A 12,710-nucleotide genomic window follows, 5' to 3' on the forward strand; every position below is an offset into this window, starting at 1 on the left:
TTTTATTCATCCATGTCTTCTGTCCCTGCAGTACCCTTCAATATCTGTTTGACAACACCTGGCTTGATTTGTTCACCCAAGCAGTCTTTGTCGAGTTCACAGTGTACAATGCCAATGTCAACCTCTTCTGCACTGTCACACTCATGCTGGAGACCACAACTGTAGGTGAGACAGTTGTTATATCTCTCTATGAATACAGCATAAAGTAAGTATTTAAAGGCATCCAAAACTCAGATTGTCAGCACCTGTCTTATTCTCTCAGGAGCGTTCCAGTTTCGCAGTGAGCTGCAGAGTGTCCGACTATACCAGTCCACCGGTGGACTCCACATCTTTGTCATGGCCTCTGAGGTCATCTATTTCCTCTTTATCTTCTACTACATGTATGTTCAGGTAAGCCTTAATTTAAATATCTTTCTTATGTGTAAAGCGTATAAAATCTGTGACACAATTGTCTAGTGCCATTGTTCTGGAATTCCTCCTGAGTCTAACTCTTCTCTTCTCCTCACAGGGAAAACTGATGAAGCAGCAAAAGTGGGCTTACTTCAAGACAAAGTGGAACCTGCTGGAGCTTGCCATCATCCTCCTGAGCTGGAGCGCACTGTCTGTCTTCATTAAGAGGACCCTGTTAGGGAACCGGGACATGGAGTACTACCACAACCATAAAGACCAGTGAGTTCACACTGGGTTGGGGTATCATGGGTTTCTGCTATTCTTTCGCTAGTCTGCTATCCCTATTGTTGGTCAGTTTCTCCTGTGCGATGTTCAACTTCTCCACTCTCTATCCAGGTTTGCCAGTTTCCATGAGACAGCCACAGCAGATGCAGTGCTGGGGTATCTGATCGCATTCCTGGTGCTACTGGCTACAGTCAAACTGTGGCATCTGCTGAGGTTCAACCCCAAACTAAACATGATCACAGCCACACTGCAACGGGCCTGGACTGACATATCAGGCTTCCTCGTGGTCATCACCATTATGTTCGTGGCCTATTCTATCGCTATAAAGGGTCTTTCTCAAACACCTAACCTAGAAGTTGTCCAACTTCATCCTCATTCTCTTCTTATGTGATGTTATGCTTGTGTATGATGGGTGTCCCCTCGACTTGCAGTGTGAATGTAAACTGTGATCATTCTCTGTCTGCAGTCTAATCTGATGTATGGCTGGAAGCTGTACTCATATAGGACTCTCCTGGATTCTGCTCTAACCATGGTCAGCTTGCAACTGGGCATCTTCAACTATGACGAGGTTAGTAAAGTAGTACAGCTCTACTAGACTCCTGATTACTGCTGTAGTCATGATGGTAGCTTTGTGATTAAATTCTGTAACATCTCCTTCCAATCCAGGTTCTTGATTATAACCCGGTGCTTGGTGCGTTCCTCATTGGCTCTTGCATTATATTCATGACCTTTGTGGGTCTGAACCTGTTCATCTCAGTCATCCTGGTGGCGTTCACTCAAGAGCAAATACACCACAAGGTACTGTGCATCAATCTTACACTATGTAAAATTAACTTCCCTCTCTATGTATTCACAGGGAGCTGTCATTTTCAGTTCTGTTGCTTCATAGGAGCAGTGATGCATTTTGTTGACTTGTTGCCTCTAGCTGTTTAGTTATCGAATATATCATGCATGAATGAGGCTATTTGTGCCGTTTTGTGATCTAATGCAAAGCTTTAAAAAGATGGAGGAAATAACAACTCCTTCTGTTACCTCACTTTTCTGTCATAAATACACATGTATGGTTATTATGGTAACATGTGAGGGGACAACAATGAGGAGATCAGGATACAAGATAATTCCAATGTTGTATTAGTAACATGTTTGTTGTGAAATTAATAAAAAATGTTTTGAACCATAGCAAACCAGTATTTTGTCAACATTAACCAAATGAGCTGCATAAGAATGAAAAATGATTAGACTTATGTGGAGTAGACAAACAAATGGCCAATTCCCTTCGCTCTTTTAATCCATTAAGAAAATGAGAGGGTCTTCTTAATAAAAAAAAGATAGTGTCTGACAGGTGGGAAGAACGAAAATAAAGTCAGTCTGTAGTCAGAAATGACCATTGCTTCCTCATTTCTTCTCCTTCTTATCTTTCTTAGTGTCTCCCTTCTCTTTTTCCTTGTCCTCTTTCTTCTCTTTCTTGCTGTCATCTTTTTCCTGGCCTTCCTTCTTCTCTGCATCTCGGTTGGCGACCTTGTTGTTGATGAGGTTGTGAAGAGCAACCACGGAGCGGATGAGTGAAGCCAGGTAAACCACCAGCATCTGGTCATTGGTCTTGAGGTAAAATGCCTTGATGAACTCTTGAAGGTTGACGTCAGGCAGCAGGTTGAAGACGTCCTGCAGCTGGTAGATGATCTGGTGGTTGATGGGCAGCTTACCTGTGGCAACTTTGTCCAAATACCCTTTGATATCCACTAACTTGCAGTTGAGGCCCTTTAGGCCATGCACCTGGTTGGTGATGCGTTGAGACAGGGTGCCAACTGTTGTGTCCTTGATGTCTCTGCATAGAGATACAAAATATTTCATTTTAGTGACTTGCATGTTTTAAGTCAACCTGTTTCCCTTTTTGGTGGAAAAACTGGCCTTACATTTTTATGTTAAGAATCAGACTTGGGATTCAAATACCAGTTTTTCAATTACTTTCATATACATTTAAAGTACAGTTCCAGTCAAAAGTTTGGACACACCTACTAATTCAAAGGGTTTTTCTTTATTTTTAATATTTTCTACATTGTAGAATAATAGTGAAGACATCAAAACTGTGAAATAACACATATGGAATCATGTAGTAGCCAAGAAAGTGTTAATCAAATCAAAATAGATTTTAGATTCTTCAAAGTAGCCACCCTTTGCCCTGATGACAACTTTGCACAGTCTTGGCATTCTCTCAACCAGCTTCACCTGGAATGCTTTTCCAACAGTCTTGAGGGAGTTCCCAAATATGCTGAGCACTTGTTGGCTGCTTTTCCTTCACTCTGCGGTCCAACTCATCCCAAACCATCTCAATTGGGTTGAGGTCTGGTGATTGTGGAGGCCAGATCATCTGATGCAGCACTCCATCACTCTTCTTGGTCAAATAGCCCTTACGCAGCCTGGAGGTTTGTTTTGGGTCATTGTCTTGTTGAAAAACAAATGATAGTCCCACTAAGCGCAAATCAGATGGGATGGCGTATCGTTGCAGAATGCTGTGGTAGCCATGCTGGTTAAGTGTGCCTTGAATTATAAATAAATCACAGACCATGTAACCAGCAAAGCACACCATTACACCTCCTCCTCCATACTTCACGGTGGGAACCACACATGCAGAGATCATCCGTTCACCTACTCTGCATCTCACAAAGACACGCCGGTTGGAACCAAAAATCGTACATTTGGACTCAGACTAAAGGACAGGATTCCACCGGTCTAATGTCCATTGCTTGTGTTTCTTGGCCCAAGCAAGTCTCTTCATCTTTTTGTTGTCCTTTAGTAGTGGTTCCTTTGCAGCAATTCAACCATGAAGGCCTGATTCATGCAGTCTCCTCTGAACAGTTGCTGTTGAGATGTCTGTTACTTGAACTCTGTGAAGCATTTATTTGGGCTGCAATCTGAGGTACAGTTAATTCTAATTAATTTATCCTCTGCAGCAGAGGTAACTCTGGGTCTTCCTTTCCTGTGGCGGTCCTCATGAGAGCCAGTTTCATCATAGCACTTGATGGTTTTTGCGACTGCACTTGAAGAAACTTTCAAAGTTCTTGAAATGTTCCACACTGACTGACCTTCATGTCTTAAAGTAACGGACTGTCATTTCTCTTTGCTTATTTGAGCTGTTTCTTGACATAATATGGACTTGGTCTTTTCCAAATAGGGCTCTTATGTATACCACCCCTACCTTGTCACAACACAACTGACTAGCTCAAACGCATTAAAGATAGAAATTCCACAAATGTACTTTTAACAAGGCACACCTGTTAATTGAAATGCATTCCAGGTGATTACCTCATGAAGCTGGTTTAGAGAATGCAAAGCTGTCATAAAGGCAAAGGGTAGCTACTTTGAAGAATCTCAAATTGAAAATATATTTTGATTTGATTAACACTTGCTTACTACATGATTCCATGTGTTATTTCATAGTTTTGATGTCTTCACTATTATTCTACAATGTAGAAAATAGTAAAAATAAAGAAAAACCCTTGAATGAGTAGGTGTGTCCAAACTTTTGACTGGTACTGTACGTATTCAGAAACATTTTATTTGAAAAGAAGTTGAATATTTTAGTGTACACTGAACAAAAATATAACCGCAACATGTAAAGTGTTACTCCCATATTTCATGAGCTGATGTCAATGTTGTGAACAGAGTGCCCTAGGGTGGTGGTGGGGTTGTGGTATGGACAGGCATAAGCTACGGACAACGAATACAATTGCATTTTATCGATGGCAATTTGAATGCAGAGATACCGTGTCGAGATCCTTAGGCCCATTGTCGTGCCATTCATCCATCACCTCATGTTTCAGCATGATAATGCACGGCCCCATGTCTCAAGGATCTGTACACAATTCCTGGAAGAGGAAAATGTCCCAGTTCTTCCATGGCCAGCATACTCACCAGACATGTCACCCATTGAGCAAGTTTGGGATGCTCTGGATCGACATGTACAACAACATGTTCCAGTTTCCGCCAATATCCAGAAACTTCGCTGGAGGAATGGGAAAACATTCTACAGGCCACAATCAACAGCCTGATAAACTCTATGCGAAGAAGATGTGTCGCGCTACATGAGGCAAATGGTGTTCACACCAGATAATGGTGTTCTGATCCATGCCCCTACTTTAAAGGTATATGTGACCAACAGATGCATATCTGTATTCCCAGTCATGTGAAATCCATAGATTAGGGCCTAATGAATTTATTTCAATTGACTGATTTATTTATATGAACTGTAACTCAGTAAAATCTTTGAAATTGTTGCATGTTGTGTTTATATTTTTGTTCGGTGTATATTTAGAAATACACTTGGAAAGCATTTGAAAATAGACTGACTCAAATACACACCCATGCACTTAACCCAGGTATTTAAAAATAGTATTTGAAATAAGTATTTGAAAATGGTTTCAAATACAATTCTTTTTTTACAAATAACCATTCAAATATACAAATGAAAGTACTTGTTTTGGGCTGTGTATTTGAAAATACTCACAGAAAAGTATTTTCAGTACCAGATACTCAAATATACATGTATTTGAACCCAGGTCTGGTCTGAAAAAATGATGAGCAATAACACAAGAACGACAGTCATTTACATATTGAACTTCAAGACAAATGACAAGTACAAACACATTGACCACATGCATGAGTCATGTCTTACCGGAGTAAATGCTCCACTCCCACTTCCTCTGCTTCTTCAGCACCAATCTCACTGGTGACATGTTCAAATGTCTTGGATGTTGGAGTGCCATCCTAAAAACAAAAGAAATGTTACAACCATTAGACCTTCTTCTCAAGTGAGTTTGTCAGTTTTCCTCAACATTAAAGCTCAAAAGGCATCCGTTTCTCCACAACATAACAAACTTTGATTTGTACAGTGACATTCTTTCTAATCCTACAATTTTTAGATTTCACTAAGTGGTAGATGTAAAACTGACATGCAGCATAAACCTTTGTTGCAGAGGTAAGAGTAGAGAATTGTTGTTCCACTTTTACATTAATTCAATAATTCCACTGATAAAAACATACATCATGCACTTCCTCCACAGATATGTAGGCCTCCGTTGGTAGACCCAGGTCTTTCGGTTTCACGTCAATGATGACCAAAACCTATAAACAACCAAAAAAATTGAATTAAAATCTTTATACCATAGTATGTTTACTCACATCAGTAGTAATATGTAATTGCTAAGTAAAAAATTACATCAACATTTTGTATTAAATTCAACTAAAATGTTATACTTATACTTACAGAATTGGTACAATATTGCTTCACGAGTTCATTGATGGCAATGTCATTCTTGTGTAGTTTGGGGCCCGTGTGATACCAACCAACTATTCTTTCTCTTGCTGAAACAATCGGAATACATGTTCGATCACTAAATCACATTGTAGAGTAAAATCTAGCGTTATTAAAATGCATACTAATTTACAAAGAACTCGAGACTTACCATTGACTTTCTTGAACATGTTGTACATGTTCTCCAAATAGTCATGGTCCAGGAACCACACAGAATCATCCTTGTCATCCTCGTCAAATGGCACTGGAAGAAGGGGGGCGGGGGGGGATCAGCCAGATCAACAAGAAACCAAAGTGTAATGAAATAATGGACTGTGGTTGTAGAAATAGGTCACGTTAGGAAACTCACCTGCAAAGCTGTTGGACACATCAAGAACCTTCTTATGCCATGAGCCGAGAAGTACACCCACAACCCTCTTCTGACTTCCAACTTTACCGATTCTGATCAAATACAGAACAAGAGTAGGCTGTTAGCTACAGAGTTTCTGAACTGTCTTTATTGCACACTTGTGACTGTGACATCCCTGACTAGAGAGCTAACGCGTTACAAGTTGGTTAACGTTAGCTAGCTACAATAGCTAGTACAGTGCATAAACGATGCACTAATCGTTGAGGAAACCTGCCATTTGTGTAATATGAGAACTTGTGTATCTAGCTAGCTACTAGCTATACTGGATAGCATTAGGTGAATCAGAGCCTTCCGAGGTGAATCAGCTAGTTAGCTACACAGTAGCTAGTTAGCTAACGTTAACTTGATTGCTCTAAGTTAATTTACTTTCACTAGCTAGTCGTTAAAGTTAGTTAGCTACTATAAACTAGCTAAACTGTAGTTATTTGGGAAACAACAGTGAGTCCACATTTTTGAACAATCATCAACTGTCTAGATCATTCGAATCCTTTACCTGTTAAAATGATCCACCACACTCAGGAGCACCAAGGGATGGACAATAACTTTCTCAACAGCCAACTCCGGCATGTTTATGTGTGAATTGAATTCAATAGAAAATATTTTCGCGACAGAGAACAACAACCACAACCACTGTCAGTGCGCCACAATCCCACAATCCTTCGCGTAGGGTCATGTGACCAAAGAGCCAAAGGTTATGGATTTGTCAAAACTGCGCAAAAAATGCTCCGTTTGGGTTCTAACGTGCATTTTGCATGGATTTGAATACCCTTTAAAAAAAATGTTAGGCGAAATATCTTAAATGAATTTGACAAGCTATTTTTTTAATCGAACGAGTCCAGAATATACTTTGTGTAGAATCATTGCGAAGTTGCAGTTCAAGCTTTTTAGTATGGATTCCTCCATGGGTTGGGCTGTCCCTGGTTTTAACACTAGAGGGCTGTAAACCCAGAAATAACTCTTACACACTGTCCCATCCTGTCACAGTTTGATTCTAGCATGAAAGTGCTTTTGAATTTAGACATTTGACCTATTTTCAATGTTGCTCGTGATGACCAGACAGACAGTGATCTTGGTGGACAAATCAATCAATAAATTGTATCCTAATTTATTTTCCATCGTTATAGCTGTAGCTCTTAGAGTTGGTGCTTCACTTTATAGTGAACTCTCTTCTCGCGTTTCTTCAGAGTTAATAATAATCCACCCTTGGTAACTTCATTACCCTCATGCTCATCCAAGGTTAGTAGTAGTTGCCACATGCTGTGTGCATAACGTGCCTCACACTGTGTGTGCTATCTAACTGCACATAATATTTAGGTATTTTGGTTGTATGGTGTTTTCTACAAAGATTGATGAGGCTTCTTGTGATGGAGGAGTTAGGGTAGTGCCTTTATAAAGCAATAATGAGCAGTATTTAGAAGGGTGAGAGAAGCCTGATTATCATCAAAATCATAGGGCCAATAAAAGCATTAAATCCCAAGGACACGGTCATAAACACTAAGGCCACAGGTCGTTTGAAGTTTGTTTTCTTTTTATAGAAAGAGTAATGAACTTGTGAATGTGAAACAACTGACGAAACATTTGCTGTTGATTAACTCAATGCACTGAGAAAGTAATGATCAGTCACAGATGTAGACCATGGCATGTGAATGGCTATTTTAGGATGCATGTGGTGAGTGCAGTGGTGAGATTAGGTCTATGATTAGGTCTCTGCATTGTTCGGAATGGGCTCGTAAGTAAGCATTTAACTGTAACCTGTTGTACTCTGCGCATGCGACCAATACAATTTGATTTGATGTCCAATGATGTTGGGATTTGTTCTGGCAGAAGTCAGAGTGTGCCATCCTCCAATCTTTACTTTCATATCTATCTTCAAACCTGCAAACTTTCTAAAGGGTACATATGACATGAATAACGAAAAAGTCTCACATAACTCACAAGATCTACAGTACAGTGCAGTACACCCATTGTTACAGTCATGCCCCAATCAACAAACAGGTTTCTGCAATTACCTTGCTGCTGTGTTAACTTTGCTCTTGGCCATTGTTAGGATTTATAAGCATATCATTATTCATTCCACTCAAGAAGCTCATTGTGTTTTATAAGTGCTTTTTTTAAAAGTCTGTATATCTATTTAAACTGGTAGTTATCATACTTCAACAGGTGGCATAAGTGAAAACATGTAACTGTCAAATCAATAGAAACCTTCAAACCTTTATCAAATAGTATCTCACACTGAATCAAAATCCTCTTATTTCTGCTGATAGTTTGGCTTTATGAGATGCATATCATAGAACCATGATCCTTTCATTATACTCTAATATCCAAGAAGGGGTTCTGTGGAAAAAGGTTGAGGACTTTGATGTGTGATAAACTAGCACAGGTGACAAGCTGCAAATCCTTTTGCAAGTATAATGCATACCTCAACGGCCAACAGCTGTGTTGTTACTTTTGAAAGTTGTTGGAGTTGCAGTGCCACAGTCTTTGTTTACTCATATAATATCACATATATGACATAACACGTCAGAAATGGCCAAAGTGATGAGTGGATGCACCTGCATGACTTATAGCCACTGTGCCAGAAAGAAAGAAAAGCTGTGACCAATCTCATCATGACCATTTGCTTGTGCATTATCATATAACTACACTGACATTAGGGGGAGATCACCAAATGCAAGAATGACAATTATCGATAGACTTTCCTTTATTATTTGAGTAGGCCTAGTGCTGTTACACTTTCAATTATGCAAATATAAGACTAGTTGTAGGCCTACAATCATGTGACAGATTATTGTCCAGTGGCGACTGTCTTATCTTAGCTGACGAGTTTGCGTCATGGGGGGGCGGGGCTGTACAGAAAATAGACGAACTGAACACATTTGACAAACACGAACGTAAAGGAGGCAGAAAGAAGCGTGTTACACAGGCTAATAACGACTGGTTTAAGATATACGTAGCCTATATGTCAAATAGCGTTTTGTTTGTTATCAGTATATTTATTTCCCATTAATTCAGTGTCAGAGAAATATTTATTTCTAGCTTGCTAGCTCAGCGACGTTCATATCTGAGGGCGTCCGATTTCCCCTCCTCTTCAGAGGCATTACGATGCCCTCTGATTTTATATCCCTACTCAGCGCGGATCTCGACCTGAATTCCCCCAAATCCCTATATTCCAAAGGTAATACATCTATTTTATGTTAAACTGAGACTCATTTTTTTCTTGTCTGTGTTGTTTTAGTTCTTTTCGTTGATATACGCTGTTGTTACTCTCGTACATGTGTGTTGTGAAAGCGCTGTCCTGGTTTATTTGGCCGCCCCCGGTCGGGGTGAACGCCAGCGTTCCGCATCCCTCTACGTCCCTTTAGCATTGCATCTAAACAGTAGATCTATAGCCGATGCCGCGTTCAGAATAACTAGGAAATCGGAAATCGCCGACTTCAGTGCATTCAAATCCACTGGGAACTCGGAAAAATTGGTTTGAATGGTCATCCATCCTGGAATTCCAAATAAGAAACTCAGGCATCTTCCGAGAGCGCCGTCTTTCCGACCTGAAGATCACTGACGTCATGATTTGACCTGTTTTTTTCCAAGTTCCCAGTTGTCTTGAAAGCATCATCAGTGCAACGTCACGCGTAAATCTGGTTTTATTTTCATTAGAGTATTTGCTTTAACACTAAAGCTAGTTTAATCCTGTTTGTTTCCTATATGTATTTTCGACGACTATGCAATATAAAAAAGGAAATACTTTGCCTAAAATCCTGTACATTTCATACACAATGCCACATGATACATTTACCCTTTTGACCCAGTTTATTATTTATCCTCCTTACAAAGGTGAGGACCTTTTTTGGCAGGCATAGCAGATCTAGCCTAATTTTTTTGTATTCCTACTGTCTAGAAAGTATTAGTAGGCATTGGCCAAGTGATCTGTTATGTATTAGACCCATGTGTAGATTATAAAAGAAAATAGAAAGTTTCCTCTTAATAATATGCTAGTCTTATGAATGTAAGAAAGTATTAGATTTGTATACCATTCAATGTAGCTTTATATGATACACATCTGATAATGGACCAAAAGCTGCTTACCTTGATGCAATGTCAACATGTTACTGTTGTTTGTCATAAGTCAACTAGGCTATTTGTTCAGCTGGTAAATGACTACACAAATGATTTAATATTGTTTATTTACATGTAATGATATTAAAGTAATTTGTGTTTATGGTCCCATACCCTACACATATTTGTAGTGCTATCATGAGTGTGAGAGGATAAAGGCTACCTCTTTGATATCACAACACAAAAAGGGTTGATACCCTATGTTGAAAGCCATTAATGCATTCTGTGGAAGTGTTTACCAACACTGTGCCAGCAGTAATTTCAATATTTAATATTTAAACAAACACAGTCATCACTCAGATGGTGACTTAAAAAAAGAGGCAGATACTAGAGTACAATATAGGCCTAGGCCCTATTTAATGCTGTAGTTTTGGGTCTAAATAGATTATATTCACCATGGCCTAGTCCCACTGAACAACAACCAAGGGGGAGTGCACTGGTTGGCTGAACAGTTAGGGGTGTCTCTGCAGCAGCATGTCAGTCCTCTTGACTGATGCAACAGCCGAGCTGAACTGGGGTTGCTTGAGATCTGCAGCAAAGAGTAGTCACTGAGAGGAGTGGGTCGCTGCACAGTCAAATGTGAAAGTGTAGAATTTGATATGTCTTTAAGTATCACAGATGTATCTCACACTGTAGTTGCTTAAAGGTCATGTGCTATTTGTGTGGCAAATTGACAACTGTTTCAGAGCAGCTTTTGTTTTTCCAAGGGTATGATGTTATGTTGGCAATACTCAGGGCCAGGTACACTGATTCATCCTCCAAATCTCTCTTCATATGGTTTCGCAATATGTCTCAATACAGCACTTCAACAACATATCTATAAGCCCTTTGACAAACAACGATATTAAACATGTCCAATTTCACAGTGAAAGTTCATCGTACATCTTAATACATCTCAAACAGCCAGTGGTCTTAGGCTAGCCTATGTCTCTTTTTTACTCCCTCAAATCCCCTACAAAGTAGAAAGTGTAGTCTTTATTAAAGTCAGAACTTTTTTGTAACCCATTCCTGAAAACATGTTTTTAATTTCCTGAGTGCTGCAGAGATATACAGTTGAAGTCGGAAGTTTACATATACCTTAGCCAAATACATTTCAACTCAGTTTTTCACAATTCCTGACATTTAATCCTAGTAAAAATTGCCTGCCTTAGGTCAGTTAGGATCACCACATTATTTTAAGAATGTGAAAAGTTAGAATAATAGTAGAGAGAATTATTTATTTAAGCTTTTATTTCTTTCATCACATTCCCAGCGGTTCAGAAGTGTACATACTCAATTAGTATTTGGTAGCATTGCCTTTAAATTGTTTAACTTGGGTCGAACATTTCGTGTAGCCTTCCATAAGCTTCCAACAATAAGTGGTTGAATTTTGGCCCATTCCTCCTGACAGAGCTGATGTAACTGAGTCAGGTTTGTAGGCCTCCTTGCTCGCACACGCTTTTTCAGTTGTGCCCACAAATTTTCTGTAGAATTGAGGTCAGGGCTTTGTGATGGCCACTCCAATACCTTGACTTTGTTGTCCTTTAGCCATTTTGCCACAACTTTGGAAGTATGCTTGGGGTCATTGTCCATTTGGATGACCCAGTTGTGACCAAGCTTTAACTTCCTGATTGATGTCTTCAGATGTTGCGTCAATATATCCACATAATTTTCCTCCCACATGATGCCATCTATTTTGTGAAGTGCACCAGTCCCTCCTGCAGCAAAGCACCCCCACAACGTGATGCTGCCACCCCGTGCTTCACGGTTGGGATGGTGTTCTTCGGCTTGCAGGCCTCCTCCTTTTTCCTCCAAACATAACGCTGGTCATTATGGCCAAACAGTTCTATTTTTGTTTCATCAGACCAGAGGACATTTCTCCAAAAAGCACAATCTTTGTCCCCATGTGCAGTTGCAAACCGTAGTCTGGCTTTTTTATGTCGGTTTTGGAGCAGTGGTTTCTTCCTTGCTGAGCGGCCTTTCAGGTTATGTCGATATGGGACTCGTTTTACTGTGGATAAAGATACTTTTGTACCTGTTTCCTCCAGCATCTTCACAAGGTCCTTTGCTGTTGTTCTGGGATTTGTATTGCACATTTCGCACCAAAGTACGTTCATCTCTAGGAGACAGAACGCGTCTCCTTCCTGAGTGGTATGACGGCTGCGTGGTCCCAATACTTGCGTACTATTGTTTCTACAGATGAATGTGGTACCTTCAGGCGTT

General features: G+C 39.9%; 2 protein-coding genes across 3 annotated transcripts in view; one reads left to right on the forward strand and one right to left on the reverse strand.

Moving 5' to 3' along the window:
• Nucleotides 1–1,790: 1,790 nt before the first annotated feature.
• Nucleotides 1,791–7,183, reverse strand: psd7 (26S proteasome non-ATPase regulatory subunit 7). 2 transcript variants are annotated; one of them, NM_001141146.2, is given in 8 exon segments: nt 1,792–2,500; nt 5,180–5,238; nt 5,348–5,439; nt 5,716–5,796; nt 5,939–6,036; nt 6,138–6,230; nt 6,336–6,427; nt 6,889–7,048. In NM_001141146.2, coding segments are annotated over 8 exon segments (591 nt in total). In that variant the 5' UTR covers nt 6,963–7,048; the 3' UTR covers nt 1,792–2,498.
• Nucleotides 7,184–9,236: 2,053 nt separating this feature from the next.
• Nucleotides 9,237–12,710, forward strand: part of nfat5b (nuclear factor of activated T cells 5b) — a 64,530-nt gene continuing 61,056 nt past the window's right edge. Inside the window, exon 1 of the mRNA XM_014126660.3 lies at nt 9,237–9,570. Coding sequence (XP_013982135.2) covers nt 9,498–9,570 — 73 coding nt within the window. The 5' untranslated portion in view covers nt 9,237–9,497. The remainder of the gene's footprint in view (nt 9,571–12,710) is intronic.

Source organism: Salmo salar, chromosome 11, assembly GCF_965601325.2.
Source record: "Salmo salar chromosome 11, fSalSal1, whole genome shotgun sequence".
In the NCBI taxonomy this organism is placed as follows: domain Eukaryota; kingdom Metazoa; phylum Chordata; class Actinopteri; order Salmoniformes; family Salmonidae; genus Salmo; species Salmo salar.

Excerpts from the sequence above, each read along its gene's own strand:
- psd7 (XM_014126630.2), bottom strand. The coding sequence starts at position 6,962 with ATGCCGGAGTTGGCTGTTGAGAAAGTTATTGTCCATCCCTTGGTGCTC. Across the intron at positions 5,440-5,715 it reads CTGTGGAGGAAGTGCATGAT|GATGGCACTCCAACATCCAA; the intron begins GTATGTTTTTAT and ends TTTTGTTTTTAG. Across the intron at positions 2,501-5,347 it reads GGAGTGGAGCATTTACTCCG|AGACATCAAGGACACAACAG; the intron begins GTAAGACATGAC and ends ATCTCTATGCAG.